At 41.3% G+C, this 21,041-nt stretch overlaps 1 protein-coding gene across 6 annotated transcripts in view; it reads right to left on the reverse strand.

Annotated features, from left to right (window-relative positions):
* The window catches only part of TNIK (TRAF2 and NCK interacting kinase), a 304,949-nt gene extending 287,251 nt beyond the window's left edge, over positions 1-17,698 (reverse strand). For 3 of the 6 annotated variants that reach the window (XM_039338043.1, XM_039338070.1, XM_039338033.1), the window contains exon 1: positions 17,047-17,698. In XM_039338043.1, coding sequence (XP_039193977.1) covers positions 17,047-17,103 — 57 coding nt within the window. In that variant the 5' untranslated portion in view covers positions 17,104-17,698. The remainder of the gene's footprint in view (positions 1-17,046) is intronic. The other 3 variants (XM_039338062.1, XM_039338052.1, XM_039338077.1) reach the window with 1 other exon arrangement.
* Positions 17,699-21,041: the final 3,343 nt, after the last annotated feature.

Consider the following 21,041-nt stretch of genomic DNA (forward strand, 5'->3'; position numbering starts at 1 on the left):
CCTAAACTCTAAAACAGGTGCTCATCCTAACAGTTTCATCTGTACCAGAAGCTATGTGGATCTTGCAGTACTCCAGGAGGTAAGAAGATGCAATCCCTTGTTCGCTCAAGTCATACTTCAGGTAGCCCTTTAGCCATTTAATTGTTATGGCTGACATCTTCATAAGCCATTAAGTCAGATATGTCAAACACAAGGCCCGGGGACCAGATGCAGCCCGCAAAGTGGTTTCATGTGGCCCATGAAGGCATCCTGGAAACAATGAGGGAATGGCCCCCGCTGCCTTGGCCTTGGCCCAGGCTGGCCAGGAGCCAATGTACAATTTTGTGGTGGCCATCTATGCTGAAACGCATTCAGTCTTAGCTCCACAAGGCCGTCTAGAAACAGCGAGGAACTAGCCCCTGCTGTGTTGGCCCCGCCCCCTGGGTGCATGCTGGGGAGGTGAGGAATGAAGAAATGGACGGATTCCTTTTATGAGGAATGAAGAAATGGACCATGCCTTGGTGCTTGCCCTGGTCCCACCCCCTTATGCCAGAGACTCTCAGATCTGTCCCACTCCTGCCCAGGCCCCCTTGACGCGAACGATGTAGAGCTGGCCATGCCCACCCAATAGGCCACACCCACTCCATCCACGCCCTCCCAGTAGGCTGCACCTACCCTGACCACACCCACCCAGCCCCACGAGGACAACCGCAATGCTGATGCGGCCCTCAATGAAATTGAGTTTGACACCCCTGCATTAAGTGGAAGAACCAGTGAATATTTTGATCCTCCAAGAAGAAAATTATAAATCACCAGAATGGAGCAATGCTTTGTTCAGAATAGGAACATTGGACAAAAATTTTAGAGTTAGCAATTCACTCCAAAATACCGGCCTATTTTTTTTCTCCAAATAGAATAAAGAAAATTAATAACATAAAAAGCAAGCTGTGACATTCTTGGAATAGAGTCTCAGAATGTCACAATGTACAGTTCCCATCCTACTTAAACTGAACTAATTTTGGTAAACATTTGGAAATCTAACATCTCTGCCAATTTACTGAAAATCGCCCAGAGACCAGTAGCTCCTATTTTACCTTCCGTGGACACATGGATCTAGGCCAGGGGTCCCCAATCCCCGGTCCGTGGACTGGCACTGGTCTGCAGCATGCCAGCATGCGGACCGCACAAACAAGCAAAACTCCATCCTTGGGATGGAGGCAGTGTTCAAAATCACACTCTCTGGTCCGTGGAAAAACCTTTTTCCATGGCACCGGTCCTTGGTGCCAAAAAGGTTGGGGACCTCTGATCTAGACGATTAAGCTTTTTTCCCCATTGTATTCAGGAGGCAAGGGAAAAACATACTTCTGAGTTGGTTTTCCATGGATATTATGCACTTCATTAACTTTTCAAAAGGCAAAAGGGGAAGGTGATATTATACTGCTTGTTGATTAACAACATCTCCTGCTGCAGCTGCCACCGTCTGGGTTAGTGTAATATCATATACAAACATGGATGTATAACAAACAGCTGATATACAAGGCAACATGTTAACTTTAAATTTGTTGGACAAAGCATAAGCTGACAGAAAACAGAAAAATAAAGGAGCTTATTTGTAGCTCAGGGTTGAAAGGAGGGTCCTTGGTACTCTCTGAGATTGGTTGTTTTCTTACAGACATTTCATTATCCAAACTAGGTAACATCAACAGTGCTAGTAAAACAGGAAAAAAAAACAGGATATAGCAGCAAGGAATAAACCAAAATATCTTATACGTAGGAATAAACAACTATGTGTTTTCCTAAATGGCATAAAACCAGATTAGTCCATGGGGAAAAGTATTATAGTTAGGTAGTATCTGAATCAAAGGGACTCAAAAGAACATGTAAGTGTTAGCATTTTAAGAATTTTGCTTACTGTATGTAACATCTTACCCGATGAAGAATCTTGAAAAATTCGATCAGATTTCACCTTTAATTCACAAGATTCTTAAAATAAATATAAAATCGAAAGCAGAAGTTTTCCTTTTAACTTTGATGGATAAAGAATTGAAAAAAAATTTTTGGACCTTAATTATGATACATCTTGACAGCAGCAAGAATCTTATATGTGCAAAGATGAAAAGACACACTAACTCTCACAATGAAAAAGTGGATGGTAATAGTGATAAAATTGGAAAAGATGGTGAAATTGACTGTTTTAATTAAAGAAAATAATTTATCTAGTTTTGTTTCTACTTTGAAACTTCTTCTGGACTTTTTGCTCGAAACTGAAAAAAATGAAACTTTGATTTTAGGATTTGATGCTTGAATGGTTTGAAATCTTGAGAAATGTAAAATAAAATGCTGATATATTTTTTTTTATAATCTACTGCAATGAAAAAAGTCAGAAATAATTACTTTTTTCTCTTTGTACTTTTTCTTTTTCTTCCTTTCCTTTTTTTAATATTAGCATCTTATAATAAACTGGAATAAAACATGATTACATGAGTTTTCAAAACAATTCTCTATATTGTTTTGGTCAATTTTTGTTGATCCTAGTAAATATCTTATCCTTCATTGGTTCTGTATAAAAGAATAACCATCAAGCAGATAATAAACAAAGGCCAGAAATAGGGAAACTGGCACCCTGAAAATATTTTGAACTTCAATTTCCATTAGTTCCAACCATTACCATCAATGGTCAGGGACTGTGAACACTGCAGTCAGAATTTCTGAAGGGCATAAGACAAGGTAGTTTTATTCCACACTGAGGAATGGAACAGATTTTAAAAAATAGCAGGTCACTGATATACCAACAGACAGATTTATGATCTGGACAATTCTAGTTCAGTATCAGAGCGAAGAAAGGCTATTAAATATTTTATAGTTTGGGATTAGGGAACTAGTTTCCACCTTCACAGCTTTATTTTTGCCCTTGCCAACTACTCTGCAGCACTGCAGGAGAGCATAAAACCTGACAAAATATTGGTTTTAGCTTTACGATTCTGAATTCTGAACATTAATCCAAGAATAAAGAACATGAGGTCTAATGTTCTTGGCCAGGAAAATTTGTTTTTGTCCTATTTATCTATGTGTCCTTTAGCAAAGAAAAGACTTCTGCCAAACAAAGAAAAGGAGTGATCATCTAACAACAAATAAAACTTTAGCAAACTGATTTACTCCTATTATGCCATTTGGCCACAACAGGTATCCTTGAACACAGCAATGCAAAAATTATAGAGAGATAAAAAGGCCAAAGAGAGAGAAACTATGGGACCATCTTTTTCATTATTGGCTCAAACTAATGAGGATCCGTTCACATACAGTCTACTTTAGGCAGAACTTCTTTTAAATTATGGTTTTATTTCAAACAGAGCTACTCATGTTTACAACATATAAAACTATCATATTATTCCCTTTTGTGATAAGCACTGTTATACAATATACTGGAAAGGAGCTAAGAAATAATGCACCAAATTAATTAAAGGTATGAGATAAGAAGAAAAAGGAAATATAAAAACAATTTACACCATTATCATTCACTGTTATAACCAACAGATATAATTCAAACAATAATAATAAACTACCAGATCAGTTAACAGCCATCCAAGGCATCAATCCAATCAACTAAAATGTAAACATAATCATACCCTTGAGCCAGCTCGATTAACAATGTGCAAGGCAGAAGCCAGATGAAATCTCAGATGGAAGAAATTATACATAATCAGAGGATAAGCTTAAAAATACTCACCCCAAAAGACAATGGTGTGAAGGATATGTATGTGTAATGCTGTACACTGAAAAACATGTTTGAAGCTCAGTATATGTACCTTAGACTCCAACCTCCCTCCCTCCCTCTCTCTCTCTCTCTCTCTCTCTCTCTCTCTCTCTCTCTCTCTCTGTGTGTGTGTGTGTGTGTGTGTGTGTGTGTGTGTGTGTCTGTGTAAATGAAAAGAGCCAGAGTTTCCAGCCAGCTAGGAACCAGAAGACTGAGTTTTACTCTTACTATGGACACAAAGCCAGCTGGGTAACCTGAACCAGTCACTCTATCAGGCCCAAGAAGAAGGCAATAGCAAACACACTATCTGGAAAAAATAAATGCACGTTTTGCAAAAACAGAATATCAATGTTGGGTAATTAAATATATATGAAAACAATATAAGAAGAAATCAATTTTTACATGTCTACCTCACCGGAGATCATTGACCTTTTCAAACTGGTGAGCACACTTGGAAATGTGGAAGAGTGTGTCATGAGTATTTTTATAAAATTGCTGACATGGGGAGAAGACTTAACCTTTAACAAGATGGCTACTGTGATCAGGTCAGGTCCAATTAAAAATCACAGCTATATAAGATCAGTTTATGAAAGGCAGGATTGGCCAAATCTTCTTTACCTGGGCAGATTCCTTCCACTGTCCCTTAATCACTCAGCAGCCTACCATCACTCACTTGTAAATAGCTAAAACTACAAAGATACCACATTTAAATAGAATCTGTGTCATAGGACTTGAAAAACCTTAACATAAACCACTAATTTTTAATTAACTATCACAAGACCAGGCCATGAGATTTTGAGGTAGACTGGAATAATTCACCAAGTCTTATGAGACGTGCCTTGATAAATTTAATTTGACAACAGAATGGGGAATACCATTCATGGTCTCATCCTATGGACAGTTTCTCACACTATGACCTATTCTGGCCATGGATTCATTGTTTTTCCACTCTTTCAAGAAAAAGCAGTCCACAAACAAAACATTACACAACTTTTTTTTCTACACTAGACAACTGAATTACATATCACTATTAAAATCCTAACACTACAATCCATCATTTTTTATAGAGTGCTCTATGGATAGAACAATCCACTCGGTTCCTATTCTTCAAGTTTATAGTAAAAGATAAAGGGTAAAGGAGTCCATGAGGATTTTACTCCACTAGTTGTTGCCAACTATGGGGGGTGGTGCTCATCTCTGTTTCAAGGCCAGTGAGCCAGCGCTGTCCGAAGACATTTCTGCAGTCATGAGGCCAGCATGATGTCACAGAGTGCTGTTACCTTCCCACTGAAGTGGTACCTATTTATCTACTTGCATTTGCATGCTTTCAAATTGCTAGGTTAACAGGAGTGTCAACATCCAGCTTGAGAATCCAAATAAAACTCCAGGTTCATTCAGTTTCCAAAAATGTTACTGTTTATTGAATACATTGCTTGGTTACATCAAAGCAAAACTAACTGAGGTTCCAATACAAATTCTATAAACAACAATTTTCTTAAACAATATTTTTCCCAGACAAATCCCCAACGTCTTAGATAATACATATCAACAAGTTCACTTGGTTATGGGAACCGTCTGCTTCAAATCCACACCTGTTCTGGTGTCCTTGACAAGGCTTCAAGCTCTCACGGTCTTCGGCTAAATCAAAGAAGTTTCATTTCTCCATCTACCCACTTGAAAGTAACACTTCCCCCTTAATCTAAAGATAAGCTGAAATGCAGAGGCACGTAGCTGCCAAAGTTTCATCCTTGACAAGGAGCTGGGGCAAGGAGTGAGCTCACCCCGTTGCATGGTGCTTGGGTTTCAAACCTGGGTGGTTGACTTTCCAGCCGACAAACCCAGAGTCTTAACTACTGAGTCACCGCACTGCCTCAGGTTGATAGTACCATCAATGTATTTGTCTACAGTGCTTTTCATTGCAAAACAAAAACAAAAACCACGAAAATAGTTTTGCATTTGTCAAAACATCTCATACAAGAGAAGAGTAAAATAGGAAGCTTAAGAGAAGTTCCAGGTTTGAAGAACTTTGTGGAAGGATAACCCCAAAACACAGCTGAATGGGTCCTAATCATGCTCAACTGTCCAATACTGGGAAATTATGATTAGGAAAAGGAAATAGAATAGGAGAAGTATATCAATTGAGCAAGGGATTAGAATTCTAAACGGTATTGTTTTATATTGCCATGCTTTGTTGCATTTCCATTCTCACACAAGTTTTGGCCCTGGTTTAACCTAAATGGAAGCAAAAAATTCCTGGCAATCTTTGTGGAATAGTGTAATATAAAGATAAGACAGGGAAGAAGGAAGAGATTTCTATTCCTTCTAGGTTTCAGTGCTCATTTTCCTCTCTACAAACCATGGCATTAACTCTGCTAGACACCCTATTGAAGTAAATCTCATCTTTTGTCTGCAGTCACTGGCTTGACCTGCTACTCAGCAACTCTGACTTATTTTATTTGGCAAATTCTTGAGATCTTAGTCAGGACAGTAATTCTTCACAATTAAAAAAAAAAACAAAAAAGCTATTCTCCACTCTTTCCATGCATGCCACACATTACCATGATGGTTAACTTGAATTTGGGCTCTCCAGTCTTGGGATGGTTCACAACAACTTATATCACAACCTTGATTCACTGCACACAAGCACCTGTTGGGGCAGCATTTGGCCCACAATAGTAAGAACAATGTTTCCCTGTGCTGTGTGAAAAAAATTTAAGATACATTTGTTAAAAGTATTTTCTCTACCTATTTCATTGCAGGCAGAAGAATAGATGGGATTATTTGTTGATATGAAGTACAAATTATTTCAGCCGCCAATGCAACAGCCATCTCATTTATTTGTGGCACAGACCTCAAGGATGAATAATAAGGGAATATATTAACAGTCAAAGAAGGATAAGGTGGAAACGGTTTTTAACTAGCAGTTGCTTCCAGAACACTGATAATTAAATAGAGCTAAAGCAGAAAGGATTAAGAGAATTATGATTTGTTCTCCTTGTTAAATGCCTTTTCCCCAAACCCAACTGCTTTCTAGTTTCCTGACAGAAAGTAATAATTAAATCAGATTATTCTAGTGCAAAATAATGAACAACCTCTTGAGGAGAATGCCAAGACCTCTGGCTCTGGTTCCTACATTCGGTTCTATACATATTCAGTTTCCTGATGGGAAAATCTTTGTCTAGGACACATTTTCATCTGGGTCTCAAGAAGTACCAAAAAGAAGAGGCGACGCCAGAGGTTTCTCTACAGTCCAAGTCACGTGCTATAGACCCAAGTTGCTTTTCCCTTTTGAGTTTCTGCATTGTCTTCATCCACAGTAAACGTAGCTGCAGCAGAGACATCAAAGAAAAATTCAATATGCACTAATCTGCTGATAATCCAACAAGCACAAATCTCATCAGCCACTTTCAACTGACAAAAGGGAAGGGAATCAAATTTAGAAAGAAAGCAACAAGGCTCTGAGAGTACCAAGATCCCCACATACCACACTGTTCTTAAGAGCCTGCACTGTGTGAAATTCAAAGTGCAGGTTTAACTCTATAATGCTCTAGAATGGCTTCTTCTCAGATACCTTCAGAAATTTCTTCTCCAACCATATCTGACCCATCCCGGGCAGAATTGCTAGAGGTTCTCAGTTTCACAAGGTGAGAAGGGTTCTAAGTCAGGGGTCTGCAACCTTGACAATTTTAAGACTTGTGGACTTCAGCTCCCAGAATTCCTCAGCATAGCATGGCTGGGTGATGAATTCTGGGAGCTGAAATCCACAAGTCTTAAAGTTGTCAAGGTTGCAGACCCCTGTTCTAAGTGATGGCTTCAATTCTGTGTGAAAAGTTCCCTTCTGCAAGTCGGGTTGTCAGTTTGGATATTGATCAAACAGAACTTTTCCAGCAAAATGAGATAAAGTGGGATGGTACTTTTTACACTGTCTGGATAATGGCTCCAGGTCCTTTATATATCACTAGATCCTTTCTTATTTTTTATGGTAGCAAGGATTATAGTAGCATATAAAATAAATTCCCCCGAAAGTGCAATTAGGGCATCCTTAAAGGCCATTCAAGATTAACTCCAAATTACCCTGCCAACATCTAGAAACAGATGAGGGTCTATATAAAAATTCTCCTGGGAAAGAAAAGATTGCTAATAGAGGTAGTTCTCAACTTACGACTACAATTGAGTCTAGAATTTATGTTGTTAAGCGAGACATTTGTTAAGAGAGTTTTGCCTCATTTTGTGATTTTTCTTGCCACATTTGTTAAGTGAATCACTGCAGTTGTTAAATTAGTAACACAGTTGTTAAGTGAATCTGGCTTCCCCACTGACTTTGATTGTCAGAAGGGCGCAAAAGGGGATCACGTGATCCCGGGACACTACAACCGTCATAAATACGAACCAGTCGTCCAGCATCCGAATGTAAATCACAAGACCATGGGGATGCTGTAAGGGTCATCAGTGTGAAAAGTGGTCATACATCACTTTTTCAGTGACGTATGACAGTCACTAAATGAACTGGACCACCTGTATTATACTTCAATGCTCAAAATACCGTCACCCTCCCAAAAAGTAGGACAAAACTCCCTTTGCTTGCTATTAGTAGCGAAGACCAGTATTACTACTTAGAATTTTTCTGATAAATGGGGGGAGGGGAGGGGGAAAGAGAATATGCTCACATATATACAGACAGATCATGTATTTACTATTTATTAACTTTTGCATCTGAGGACATGTTTAATGATCCATGAAAGCTAATATCATAATTACTTGGTGAGAGATGTGCTTTAGACTCCCTTCCTCAGAGTGCTTTTTGAGGTCTCATGTTATCCTATGAGCCAATGGCCTCCCATGTGAGAACTAACCAGGCCTGCCTCTGTTTTATTTAACAAAATCTAATAGCAAACTAAACTAAACTGAAATGTAGCTGGCAAATTCACATACCTTGACCAAAGTTTCAGGCTATTGTGGTCATATGTGCCTCTAAGGACACTCCACAAATAGCTCAATGAAAGTTAAGCAGGGATACTATTTAGAATACGCTTACCAATAATTTATCTCAGCATAGTGCCAAAATAAAAGATGTCCATGCAGAGGATATGCTAAAACAAAAACACAATTTGCACAAAATGTTTTTGTGTATCCTACAACTTTCCCATCTTTTGCCATTCAAGTGGAACTGATGGCACACTGATGGAACACCCTGGCAACAGTGCGACAGATGCATTCTGTTTAGCACAGAAGCATCTAATCTTAATTGAAAAAGATTAGCTGTAATATAAACAAATGGCCTTTGAAAAAATTATTGTTTTTATAGATGCGGGGCTATGGGAATACATAGTTACAATGTTGGATGTCATCCAAACTCATATCAACATTCTACTCTGAACAAGTTGCCTGGAATTAGTGCAACAGCAAAATAAACTAAAATTAACAAAGCACTGAAGATTTTGGCTGAATAATATCTGATTTTAAAGAGCCCTATCTTTGATTCAGGATGAAGAAATTTCAAACTTCCTGGATCTTTAACTTGGAAGTACAATTTGTTTCTTTTTAATTAATGCACTAAACATCAAGCTAACAATAAAACTAACAAGACACGGTCAACAAAAGTCAACATAGCACAAGAACATCTTCTTCTTAGAAACTAAAAAAAAGTACACAATCTGAGTTATTTCTAAAATGGCAGACAGCCCATTATAATGATGAGTATACTCTTCTAGACTTACTATCAAATTCTCTTGTTTAATGTGATACAGGTAGAAGGGTTGTTTTTAAATCCTTAAATCAATATGGAATTTGTCCTGGCCATGCCAATATGTAGAAGATAGTTCATGACACACCACTAAAAATCTAGGTGGAATTCCTAATACAAACTAAATTGGTATCTCTAAAATGACTAAAAATGGATTCTTACGGCAGTTCTAGGTGAACAGCAGAAAAACCCCATAGATCAGGACAAGGAGCAACGGGTGGGAACTAACCAAAGAGAGAAGCAACCTAGAACTAAGGAGAAACTTCCTGACAGTTAGAACAATTAACCAGTGGAACAACCTGCCTCCAGAAGCAGTGAATGTGCTAACACTGGAAGTTTTTAAGAAGAAACTGGACAGCCATTTGTCTGAAATGGTATAGGGTTTCCTGCCTGAGCAGGGGGTTGGACTAGATGACCTCCAAGGTCCCTTCTAACTTTATCATCATCACTATCATCATCATCATCATTATTATTATTATGCTGCATGTGCTGGTTGGTTTGGCAAGGTCCTCCATAACTCAACAATATCTACATGGCAACATATCGTAAACATGTCATATAAAATGCAATAACATTATATTGATCAGACAAGACAAATCTATCCAAGAAACTCCAGTCACCAAGAGCAAGTTTTTTCTTATCTTTTAACAGCATTTTAATCAGCCAACAGGCTCTACTTCACATCACTCCCCAAAACACATAACCTATACTTTTTTGTGTCTTTAGTCAACCAATCTCAATTTCTTTAATTACATAAATTATTTTACCCTTGTTCTTTGAAGCCAGAAGTTCACTGATCACCTTTCAAAAAATGGAAATATGCAAACCTGCTATTTGTATGGTTAGTACCTATGCTTACACCAGAATCAAATTTGAATTAAAATGACTACCTCAAGATATCAGTAGATCACTTAATTCTATTACCAGATTACTGAAGGGGTAAAAAGTAAATAATCAACATTATTTAAGTATCAGCATGGCTTGACTTAAATATGTATATTCCTTTTTTAAATGTTCAGTTTTATTGTAAGTGTAATGCTTGACTTTTTTTAAAAAAAATAATGCAATACATTTGTTAGCTACTTACTTAATCTACTGGGTAGGTAACTAGACCCCCACAATCACACAATCATATGAAAGAGAGTTGCATATTGAACCCACTAAGGTTGCCTTGGACTTATATAAGGAATTTGAGAACTGGAATCTTACATTTTATATAAGTCCAAGGCAACCTTAGTGGGTTCAATATGCAACTCTCTTTCATATGATTGTGTGATTGTGGGGGTCTAGTTACCTACCCAGTTTAGTATGAAATGTCTGCAAGAAACCAACCAAGCTCAGAGAGCATCAAGGAATCCCACAATTCAATCCTGAGCTGCAAATATTCTCTTTTATTGATTGTGTGATGGTTTTAACCAACCTCCAGGAACACAAAACATCTTTTGCTCCAAAATTCCTCTCTGCGTTTCACATACAGTTTTAATATCCAAGTGTAATTTTATCAGCATGGCTTGAGTTGCATTTATATTTTTCTTCCTCAAATGTGTCAATTGCACTTCACTATTTTCCTATTCTTGATAATGTGGATAATCTGAAATAATCAAGTCAGACTGACTTATGAAATCACTCCTGGCTCCATGCTTCTGTGCTCAGGCAGCAAAATCACTATTGATTTCTGATTGCAAGTCTTTGCATAATTATAGGCTTGCCTCACCATGCCCTTGCAGCAACTCTTAACAATTACTGGAAGGAGGGAGGGAGGGAGAGGGGAGAGAGAGAGAGAGAGAGAGAGAGAGAGAGAGAGAGAGAGAGAGAGAGAGAGAGAGAGAATTTGTATTTATGTTTGTCTATTAATGTGTGTGTATAGTTATAGCGACCAAATTCACTTCATCTTTTAACGGTCTATACAGTTAGTTCTTGACTTATGACAATGGAGCTCAAAATTTGTGTTAAGCGAGACATTTGTTAAGTGAGTTTTGACCTATTTTACAATCTTTCTTGCCACGGTTGTTAAGTCAATCACTCCAGTAACCTGGTTGTTAAGTGAATCTGGCTTCCCCATTGACTTTGCTTGTCAGAAAGTGATCCCATGACCTTAGGACACAACAACAGTCATAAACATGAACCAGTTGCCAAGCATCTGAATTTTGACCCCATAATTACGGGGAGGCTGCAAAGTTCATAACTGTGAAAAACGGTAACTTTTTTTCAGTGCCGTTGTAACTTTGAATGGTCACTAAATGAACTTTTAAGTAGAGGACTTCCTGTAGTCTCTTACCTATCTACAGATAAACACACTGAACTCTGATGGTGACACACCCACCCGCACTCATGTGATCATGTTTTGGTGCTTAGCAAATGACCACACACTTACAGTCAGTTGCAGCATCCTGCAATCGTGTGACTCCGATTTTCAGTGGTTTTTGCCGGGTTCCCAGGTTCCAGCAAAAAATACCGTAAATGCCGGCGTACAAGGCGACCCGGCGTATAAGACGACCCCCGTCTTCATAGCTGGGCCGCATTCCTAGAACGTCGTCTTATACGCCGGAAACTACCAGTATTTCCGGCATATAAGACGACTCGGCGTATAAGACGACCCCCGTCTTTGGCGCCGATTTCAGCGCTCGCAGAAGTCACCTTATACGCCGGCATTTACGGTACCTATTAGCTAAAATGGCACTTAACAACAGCTGCAAAAAAGATTATAAAGTCAGGCATGATCATTGCTTAACAATTGCAATGACTTATAGCTTAATTATCATTCTAAGTCAAGGATTACCTGTTATCAGATACTATCTGCAGCATATAGTACTGTAAGAGACTCTTGCCTGGCTTTGGCCATTAAACATAATGCTTTCACTTGGAGGAAGATGCTGGAGCTCCAAGTTCAATTCTAGCAATGTGTCATATTTTGGAGTACAGATCTTTTTATCAATGTCACAACATATGGTTTACAAAAGCCACTTTCCAAAGACCTCTAAGCCAGGTATATACCTGAATGCCAAGTATATTGATTCTTTTGTTTGTATATATGCAAATTAGTTTGGTGTGGTATTAAGACATCAAGTTAGAAACTGGGAGACTGTGAGTTCTGGTCCTGTCTTAAGCACAGAGCCAGCTGAACCTTGGGCTGGTCCAGTGATGGCGAGCCTATGATTTGTGTATCACAGGTGACATGCCATGCCGTTTTTAGTGACACCCCAGGCTTACGGACCATCTGGAAGTCATGTGAGAGGACCATGCTCTTGTGTAGCCTCTGGAGCCTCCAAAATTGTGCAAGAACAGGGTGTTGCTTTCCTACTCTTTTTAGACACTGCAAGACCACCACACAAGAGGATTCCACAAAGTTTCCTGACCTCATGCAACTTGGAGCCGCCTCAGATAGTCATTTCAAAAAATATTCACAATTATGTAAATTTTTATTTATTAATACCTTAAAGTAATTTATTACTATGTTATGAACTGTTTCTCTTTTGTCCAGAGTGTGTGTGCACTGGTAGAGTCAAGTTAGGCGCTTTCTGAATTTTTGATGCACCATGCCCAAAATGTTCCCCATCACTGGGCCAGTCATTTTTTCTCAGCCCTAGGAAGGAGTCATTGGTGACCACTTCTGAAAAACCTTGTCAAGAAAACTACAGGGACTGTCCAGGAAGCCTCTGAAAACCGGACATGAGTGAAAGGAAGAACAAAAACCGTGTATATATTTATTCTAATATGTTTATTTTTCTCCATTTTTTTAGCTGCTCAGGTAACTTTTTCCAAATTATGTTGGACACCACCTTTGAGTCCTTGGAGAAGGCACCTGGAAACAATTTGAATGAGTAAACAAATAAATGAATGCCTCAAGTTCAATTCCTGATATTTCCATTGGAAATACATAGGAGAACTGGGAAAGACCTCAAGACTTCGTTAGACCCAAAGGCCAGGAACTGCTACATAGCAGATAAGCTATTTAGCCTAGTACAGTGATGGCGAACCTTTTAGAGACCGAGTGCCCAAACCACAAACCAAAACCTACTTATTTATCGCAAAGTGCCAGGGCCGCACCAGCATTGTGGTGCCCTCAGGGGTGGGTGGGCATGGGCATGGCCCACTGGATGGGCATGGCTGCAGTGGACACGGCAGACCGAGTGGGCGTGGCCAGGGTGGGTGTGGCCACCTTGATGTTGCTCATGGGGGGATGTCGGTGGGGTCTGGACAGGATTGGGGGAGATCCAGGAGGTCTCTGGTGGGTGGGGCGGTGGGCAGGAGGCTCGTCCTGCGGGGTGAGACAGGGGGTAGGGCGCGAGTGCCATTGCTGTGGGGCAAGGGAAGGCAGGGGCGGCTGCTGCCTGACACCATCAGCCCCCGCACACACAGAGGCCAGCAAGCGCATGGGGGCGCGCTCTACCACCTCTACTCGAGCTTGCTAGCCAGCTGCTTCACCTCCTTTGTGCTGGGTGGGGCTGCCACTCTGGGCACCAGCGGTGGCCTAATGGACCTACGCGAGTTGGCGGTGGTGGCAGGTGTGCCCACAGAGAGGGCCGAGTGCCACCTCTGGCACACGTGCCACAGGTTCGCCATCACTGGCCTAGTACCTTTACTCCAGTAAAGGTACTTTACTCCAGTACCTTTACTTGTGGACTTCAACTTCCAGAATTCCTCAGCCAGACACGCTGGCTGAGGAATTCTGGGAGTTGAAATCCACAAATCATAAAAGGGCCAAGTTTGAAGACCCTTGGTTTACTCAGTTTTCTGAAATTGCTAAATTGGTATCTTTCACATTCCTTGCTCTGTATTTCTTTTCAGCAAGGATTTAGCATGGCTTTTTCTGCAACCAAAACATGTTACTGAGGGAAAGAAATACAGTATTCAGGCCAGAAACCAGCTTCATAGCTACATTAATACTGAACAATTCATCATATCCTCGAGACTATCCCGATAGATGTGTGTATTTTAAGAAGAGAAGAAATATCTCTCTTAGTTCTGTTTACACAAAGGTAAATTTGATGTACCACACAGTATCAACCCTTATAGCATTACAGCACCAGGATCAGATTGTTCAGTGTGCCTCAGCTGATTCAGATGCAGCTGACCTTGAAGGATTACATTGTGTCAAACAGACATACAGATCTCTGTAACACGGACGTGCAAATGGTCTTTGATAAACATGATACATGCATTTCAACATCAATTACTCTGGGGACATCCATCTGATAAAAAAAAGTCTCAATGCTGATTCCACAAGACTAGAACACAATAGAGTAACTAGAACTAGATTCTCAATTTAGCCACATATTATCTTAGTATATCAAGGGAACGCAGCCTTTGCCATTTCTAAACCATAGTTTAGAACCTGTTAGTTTATTCTGAAATCATGGCTAAGCAAATGTTTAATACATATGAACTTCATGGTGAATTTAAGCTTGACACATTGAATTAAGAAAACAGAAGCAACTTCTTAAATCCATCAGCCCTGCCTAAAATCGCAAAATGTGTCCACTTACCCATGCTTAACTGAACCATGCTGTACTTGTTTAACACCCAAAGACCCACCTGTATCAGTTCACATGACATACAGAACTATAAGCCAGCTATACAAGCTAGGTGAGATAAGCTTGAATAGTTTGTAGTTTAGCATTTAGTGAGAGCCCAGCAACCTCTTAGCATGCTACTGTATGAGCTATAATATGGATTATTTGTTTGAGCATAGCATGTTGGGTAACACTGTGCATTATTAAACTGGGTTTACCGTTTATGGTGTGTGAATCCAGAAAATATATTATGCAAACTGAGTCACTGCCAGTCAACGTAAACCAAGAAAAGCAGTTCACAGAGATCTAAAGGTAGATTTCTAGGTGATCAACAAGGATTTCAACTTCCCTAATACCAGAACACTTGCAACATCCTGCATCTCATTACTGAATTATGCAAATTTGAGTAATTTGATGTGGATATTTACTAGCTGGTTAACTCAACTGCTAATGTGTTCACATAACAGATGAAACCATAAACTAATCACATTAGCTTGATTTGCTACCAATCAACCATGCACATTTTGGCTGATGTATGTGGCTGGCTGATGGTTTAGTATGCCGTGAGAACTCAGACAATGATTGAAGGAACCATACTTAAGAATGTAATGTAAACACAGCCATGATTTACCCAGTCATAATCTATTCTAGCCATTGTGAGTTATGCTCATTACCGATTCCAAAAACAAATTTAGGGTTCAGCATATTTTGGTAATATGTGTGTCTTCTATACCTGAGGTCTTAGGAATCTAGTAATAAAATAGTTTCCCAAACTGAAGTGGGTCCACTACTAAAACAATAAAATGAATACTATGGCAAGAGATCAAACCAGAGTGTGACAATATCTAAGGCCCAATTCCAGTTACAAGGAGGAGTTGTTCCTGCATTGAATCCTCCAAAGGCTTCTGCAGAAGCAAAGAATCTATGCAAAATGAGACACTCTGGGAAAATGTACCATAAAATCAATTATCTCCACTCCACAATAACATGTGTGTAGCGTGTCATGTGGCTGCAATAGCCAGGAAATATCCCCACCCCACCCCCCTCTTCTTTCAGGTTCGGGCAATTTCATTTCAACCTATTGTCAAAATGGACACAACAGCAATCTATAAGGCTGACCCTGAAGCAGATGCAAACTCACTCAGTTTGCATCCAAGTCTTCAAACACTGCACAGTGAGGATGCTTGTGGCTGGGCAATGTTCTCTCTTAGCATTTAGCAGCAGCCACATGTAAAAACCACCCAATTAATCCTGCAGAACCCTGATCTTTCCCCATCTACTACAACAGCTATGCATTTCTTTTGTTATAAGGAGGCTAAAAGGGTAAATGGTTTAAAAAGTGGGGGCAAATTAAGAGAAGGCGGCTGGATGCCAGGGAGGGAAACATTTTTAAGGATGAGAAAACGTGGCAACCTATCAAATGCACACCAACACACACACAATCTGCCTAGAAATATTCCCATGCTTTCCTCTCTAACTACAGGAGCAGCACTACTGATTCTACAGCGGAAGGCAGCCACAAAAAAAAGGGGGGGGGAAGGGGAGAAACACTTGATTTGCAAGTGTGAAATTAACAGCTTTCCAAATGTGCAAAAGGTGATCTCCAAAACAGCTCTCCCCTCAATCAACCTCCCACCCCTTTCTTCCCTTTCCACTTGCAGCTGAGAGATGCACCATTAAAAAAAGAGGCAGTAAGAGACAGATGTTTCTTCCCTCTCCCACCCCACCCCACCCCCTTCCCTCCTCCCCGGGGCCCTTTTCGCTCGTTTTCATTCTCAGAAAACATCAGTGAGCTCCTGCATTCCTCTGTGTCCCGGAAAGGGGGAAAATAACCTAGATTAATCTAGATTATTTTCCCCAACACCGCCATCCTTTTATTTGCAGTCAGCTCCCCTTTTGCAAACTTAAAAGGCGATGCTCCAATAATAAAATGGAGAGGTGGGAGGCAATGGGCAGGGGGCAGAAGACGGGAGAATGGGGGGGGAAGGGCTATTCGGGTGGGTTTTAATCTCCCCTCTCCTCCCCAGCCCCGCTCGCTCGCTCCGCTTCCCCCTTACCCTCAAGGCGGACAGATCTATCTCGTCCAGGCTCCGAGCCGGAGAATCACTCGCCATGTTTACGAGGGGGCTACCTCCGCCCGTGGAGAGGGAAGGAGCGCAGCAAGACCAAGGTTACTGACGCCGTTGCCCGCCGGGCAGCCTCGCCAAGTCGTCCGTCTCTCGCGCGGGAGGCGGGCGTCCTTAGGGCACTTCTCTCCTCATGCGTTGCGATCGACCGAAGGGAGAAATCCCCCCCTCTCCCTTCCTCCTTCCCCCAGGCTCCAGGAAAGGACGAGGGGGTAGGGGAGCCGGCGAAGGGAGCAGAGACCTCCCCAAACGAGCGCCCAGGAAAACGAATGCCCGGGGCGCGATGCCCGCTCGCGTGCGTGCGCCCCAGCCGGGCTCCTCCTCGGTGTCAGAAGGAGGCGCGAGTCGCGTCGGCGGCCGATTCCCTCAGAGACGCGAGTGCCTCGGCGGAGGCATGCCCCGGTCTCTCCTTCTTCTCCTTGCCCGGGCTACGGCTGGCTGGGCTCGGCACCGGCGGCTTCGGAGGAGGCGCGGCGCGTCACCTCGTCCACTTGCTCCGGAGAGAAGAGCCCCACCGTCACGGCGGCTTCCTGGGAGGAGAAAAAGCCGCTCAAGGGGCGGCGCCTGGGCGCGCTTTGGAGAGCCAGGCGGCGGCGGACGACGGAATCGCGGTCCGTGTGCGAGCCGCTAATTCGGTTCGCGGCGGCGGCGGCGGCGGGGGGGGGGAGGGATGGAGCGCGCGGCGCTTTCCCTTTAAATGCCCGGGAAATCAGCCGGGTGGAAGAGGAGCGCCAAGGAAGGAAGAAAGGAAATAAAAAGCACGCAGCGCCGGCGGATCTTTCTGCTCTCTGTGGCTGCTGCTGGGTGTCGCTACCCAGTTCCGCCTGATCGCGCCTGCCAAAACGCAGCCCGATCTTCTCCCGATCCTCAACCCGGATCGCGACAAGAAACAAAATCCAAAGTTACAGTGTCTGCAATTTAAAAATAAATAAATCTGGATTTAGAATTGAATAATCTGAAAGCATCCGAGATGGCTCCGAGGCAGGCGGCAAGCAAACGGCACTTTGCGCGGAGACGAACTTCTGCTGAAATCCTGGCGTGGTAAATCTGCATAGGATGGCAAGCCTCTGCGAGCTTCGCCGGGGGGGGGGGGTGTTCTTTAGAGTAAACTCGGGCTTGGCCCGAGTCGCATTCAGATGGCCTTAAAAAAAAAAATATTTCACCTTCGTCCAGGGCAGTTGCTTGGACTTGTGAGTTTGAACCGGAGGTGGACTGAAGGCGAGTCAACAGTAAGAATTCCAAAATAAGAACAAGACCTTTGAATCACTCTTAATAATCTCAACCCCCGCTCTCTTTCGAATGTGCCCAATAGCACTCTGACTTTGTCCGTTTGAATAAGAAATTGACCACGCCTTATTTTCAACTATTTTTTAAGTGCTGCTTTTTTGTCGTTTTCCCTTGCTCTGCCAAACTGTGAATTCCAATCTGAAAAATAAGCTTCGCGGGGTGGCAGTCGTTTCCAAATGCACCGTTAAAATTCTTGCCGGGTTGGCTGGGGTGGAAGATGGTTTGATTTTGATTTAAATAAGCTGTTAAAATCAAAGAAAACTAGCCAGTAATGTAAGAAATAGAGGCTCTGGCATTCACTCTTGATTTGCAGCAAGTGCATTATTTTTTGCAGAAAGGAAAAAAGCCAGGAACTGTTCTGGAAAGGCCATCTAATTAATTTAGTCTTGTTTATAGCAGCCAAGACTTTTTCCAATAGGCTTTCTTGGCTATGAGTTCCTGAATGTCTGCTATGTAGGTGCAGGTATGCATATGTGCACACAAGCTATAGGCTTATATTTATTTATTAGAGCAGTGGTGGCGAACCTATGGCACGGGTGCCAGAGGTGGCACTCAGAGCCCTCTCTGTAGGCACTCGTGCCATCGCCCCAGTCCTAGGTCTTCAGCTGGGTTTTATAAAAACCTTTTCGCTTTAGGCCTTCGCTGCTGTGTGCAAAAAAAAAAAAAAAAAAAAAGGTTCAATCAATCAATTTCAACTTCTTGCAGAGAAAAAAAAATCTTGCGAAGTTGGAATTGATTGATTGAACTTTTTAGTCCCACCCAGTCTGCCGTTACTACCACAGCCGTGCCCACCTAATGGGCCACACCCACCCAATTGGCCATACCCAGGCAATGGACCACACCCACTCAGCACCCGACGATGCATAAGTGGGTTTTGGGTTGCAGTTTGGGCACTCGGTCTCTAAAAGGTTTACCATCACTGTTTTAGAGCATAGGTACCTAGCAAAATCACTTGGGAGAAATTGTCATAAAGGATTAATTAGATTACAGCCTTAAGCAGCATGGCTGAACTTGAATGGAAGGTGCCCCTCACCTATTTCCTTGTTTTCATACAACATATCCATGGTTAACCCAGGTTTACTAAACACAGTTTTCTGGCTTAGTGTGAGGCACTGAGTTACATGGACTGGATTCACATAATGCATGAGGCAGAAATGCAAATGCTTTGTGATGTTCAGTGTGTCAGGCCAACTCTGCTGTTCAGTACAGCAGAACATATTTCGGAATAAATTTAGTTGCATTAATTTAGTTTTTCAATGTTGCTGAATTGGCCAAGCTGCTTGGGACTCCTACATTTGTAATTCAGTGTCAGAAGAAACATAAAGCCAATATAAGGCCATAGGTGTCCAGGTGACATCATGTACATTAAAACCTCATTATGCAAATGACAGAAATGCAATGTTTTTATGTACTTTATTTGTATCCTGCCTTTATTATTTTACAAATAACACAAACTGGCAAACATACCCAACACGCTTTCCTCTTCCTTTTCCCCCCACAACAATTGCCCTGTGAAGCCAGCAGGGCTGAGAGAGACACAACAAAGTCAAATATATGTGATGTCATGCTTTATGCCAGATTCTTAGTAACTTGCTTGTTGTGTGTTTATAAACCAAGGTATCGAGTGCAGCATGTAATCCCTGCTCATTGTAAAAAATCATGATCAAACAAACCATGACTTAACATGTGTACAGATAGTCTTTGACTTAAAACCATTTGTTTAGTGACTTGTTCAAAGTTACAAATCACTGAAAAAAGTGATTTATGACTATTTTTCACACTTACAACCATTGCAGTATCCTCATGGACATATCACAATTTTCACAACTGGTTCATATTTACGATGGTTGCAGTGTCCTAGTTATTGACTTAACAATTGCAGTGATTCACTGAGCAACTGTGGCAAGAAAGGTCATAAAATGGGGCAAAACTCACGTAACAACTGTCTTGCTCAGCAACATAAATTTTGGGCTCAATTGTGGTTGTACATTGAGCACTACCTGCTTTAGTGAATTCTGGCTTTAGTTGAGGAAGGTACTACTGGTGTATGGGTCTGTGGAACTCCCAATATCCCATATTTTGGCTGGGACTCCTGGGAAATGTAGTTCAACTACATTTGTATGGACTCAGGCTTTCCTCTCTTGCTTTCTCTAGTTAACTTCAGCATGGAGTCTATTATTAGCACCTGTGTTTTACAACACCTATAATAACAAGTCATAATACTCAGAAGTTTGCCCTTTCAGCTCAAAAATAGCAAATAGGAGAAAAGTCCCCTCCCCATCCTTTCATTAGAGAAACATTAGAACAGTATTTTTCACCCTTGGCAATTCTTTAAGACATGTGGACTTCAAGTCTCAGAATTCTCCAGTGAATTCTGGGCGGAGATGCAAACATTTGGATTGAGAAATACTTCTCATTTGCCTATTTACGTGGAAGTAAACTGAATACACTGGAACTTGATCTGGAGCAAACACAAGTCATTCTGTGTAGCACTGATGATATTACCTAGTTGGGTAGTGAAACATTTGCAAGAAAACAACCAACCTCAGAGAACACCAAGGACCCCTCAGTGAGTTACTGAGTTAAAAATATTCTTTTTAATTGGCATTAATGCCATTGACGAAGTAGAGTTGAATATC

This window comes from Crotalus tigris, unplaced genomic scaffold (assembly GCF_016545835.1).
Source record: "Crotalus tigris isolate CLP2741 ecotype Arizona unplaced genomic scaffold, ASM1654583v1 scf7180000017549.6302385, whole genome shotgun sequence".
NCBI lineage: Eukaryota > Metazoa > Chordata > Lepidosauria > Squamata > Viperidae > Crotalus > Crotalus tigris.